General features: G+C 68.1%; 1 protein-coding gene across 1 annotated transcript in view; it reads left to right on the top strand.

The window, feature by feature from the left end:
* Window positions 1-603: 603 nt before the first annotated feature.
* The window catches only part of PTGDS (prostaglandin D2 synthase 21kDa (brain)), a 4,326-nt gene continuing 3,652 nt past the window's right edge, over window positions 604-1,277 (top strand). Inside the window, exon 1 of the mRNA XM_008576498.1 lies at window positions 604-804. Within this exon, the coding sequence (XP_008574720.1) occupies window positions 697-804 (108 nt within the window). The 5' untranslated portion in view covers window positions 604-696. The remainder of the gene's footprint in view (window positions 805-1,277) is intronic.

Here is a 1,277-nt window from a genome sequence, read left to right as displayed (position 1 = left end):
AGTCTGGGCCAGACTGGAGTGGTGCAGGGGTAGCTTGGAGCAGCTGGGGCCTCCCAGAAGAAATGGTGCCCATGTTCAAGCCCAAAGGGACCACAAGCTGAGAAGGGCACCCAGGGGGCCACCATCAGAGCCCCAACAGCTCAGACACCTGGCCCTCAGGCCCAGCGCAGGGTAGATGGAGTTTACTTTCAGGACCAAACTCTTGGGGTACAAATGGGACTTCGTGTCCCCTCCTGGGGGGCAGCGCTTGGAGAGAGAGTGATGGTAGGGCTTGTGAGATGAGGGTCCTGGCCCTAAGTGGGAAGTGACCAGAGGCCCCAGAGGCAGGGCAGTGCCAAGGCACATACCCCCTCCCCTGCCCCATCCAGACCACTGGGATGAGTGGGCCTTGCTGGCTAGAGTAGCCTGGCCAGCTCTGTCAAAGGGCCTCCCCCCGCCCTCACTAAGCCGGGCCTGACTCACTCAGTAGGAGCCTCTTGCATAAGCAGCCCTGCGGGGATGCAGCTGCAGCTGGGCCGCCCCCGCCCCCCACGAGCATCACGAGCCTCCAGTGGGCTGTCCTTGGGCCCTGGGTGGAGGCCAAGCCTGGCCCATAAATAGGGGTCTCCTCAGCGTCCTCCGTTCCTCCTGCCCACCTCCCTTGCTGTGCCCGCACCACTGGCAGTAGGCCCCAGACACCTGCTCTACTCCAGGAGAATGGCAGTTCTGCGCATGCCGTGGATAGGGCTGGCCCTGCTGGGGGTCCTGGGGGTCCTGCAGACCCAGGCCCAGGTCTCCGTGCAGCCTGACTTCCAAGAGGACAAGGTGAGGGGCTCCCGAGCCCCATCCCCTAGGCGGTACGGGCGGTCGGGGAGGGGGCACTTTCCGGGCTGGGTCCTCTCCCCGGGAACAGGGAGCTGAGCGAGGAGGGCTGGGCAGCTGCTGCAGGGAGCCGAGCCTGAGAGGCCCTCCCTGGGGCAAGGGCGTCTCACCGGCCCAGAGGCAGGGCCCTGCCCGCGCCCACGGGACCGTGCGGGCCACATACGTGCCCACGCCATCCAAGCACGGCCACCCCTGTGAGCCACGACGCCCAGAGGACACCCGCACGCCCCGCCCCTGGGTCCCAGGACACGTCCCTGTGCGGAGCGCGCAGACGGGGGAAGGCGCACGGGACGGCCCCGGGCACGCGCACCGCACAGACGCCGCCGGCGAGCGCGCTCACGCGCAGGCCCTCCCCAGCCTCGTGTAGACGCCCCGCCGTGGGCAGAGGGGAGCAGAAGGTCCGCCCCGATCCCTCC

Source organism: Galeopterus variegatus, unplaced genomic scaffold (genome assembly GCF_000696425.1).
Source record: "Galeopterus variegatus unplaced genomic scaffold, G_variegatus-3.0.2 Scaffold1360, whole genome shotgun sequence".
Classification (NCBI taxonomy): domain Eukaryota; kingdom Metazoa; phylum Chordata; class Mammalia; order Dermoptera; family Cynocephalidae; genus Galeopterus; species Galeopterus variegatus.
This window is presented reverse-complemented; position numbering and strand designations above follow the sequence as displayed.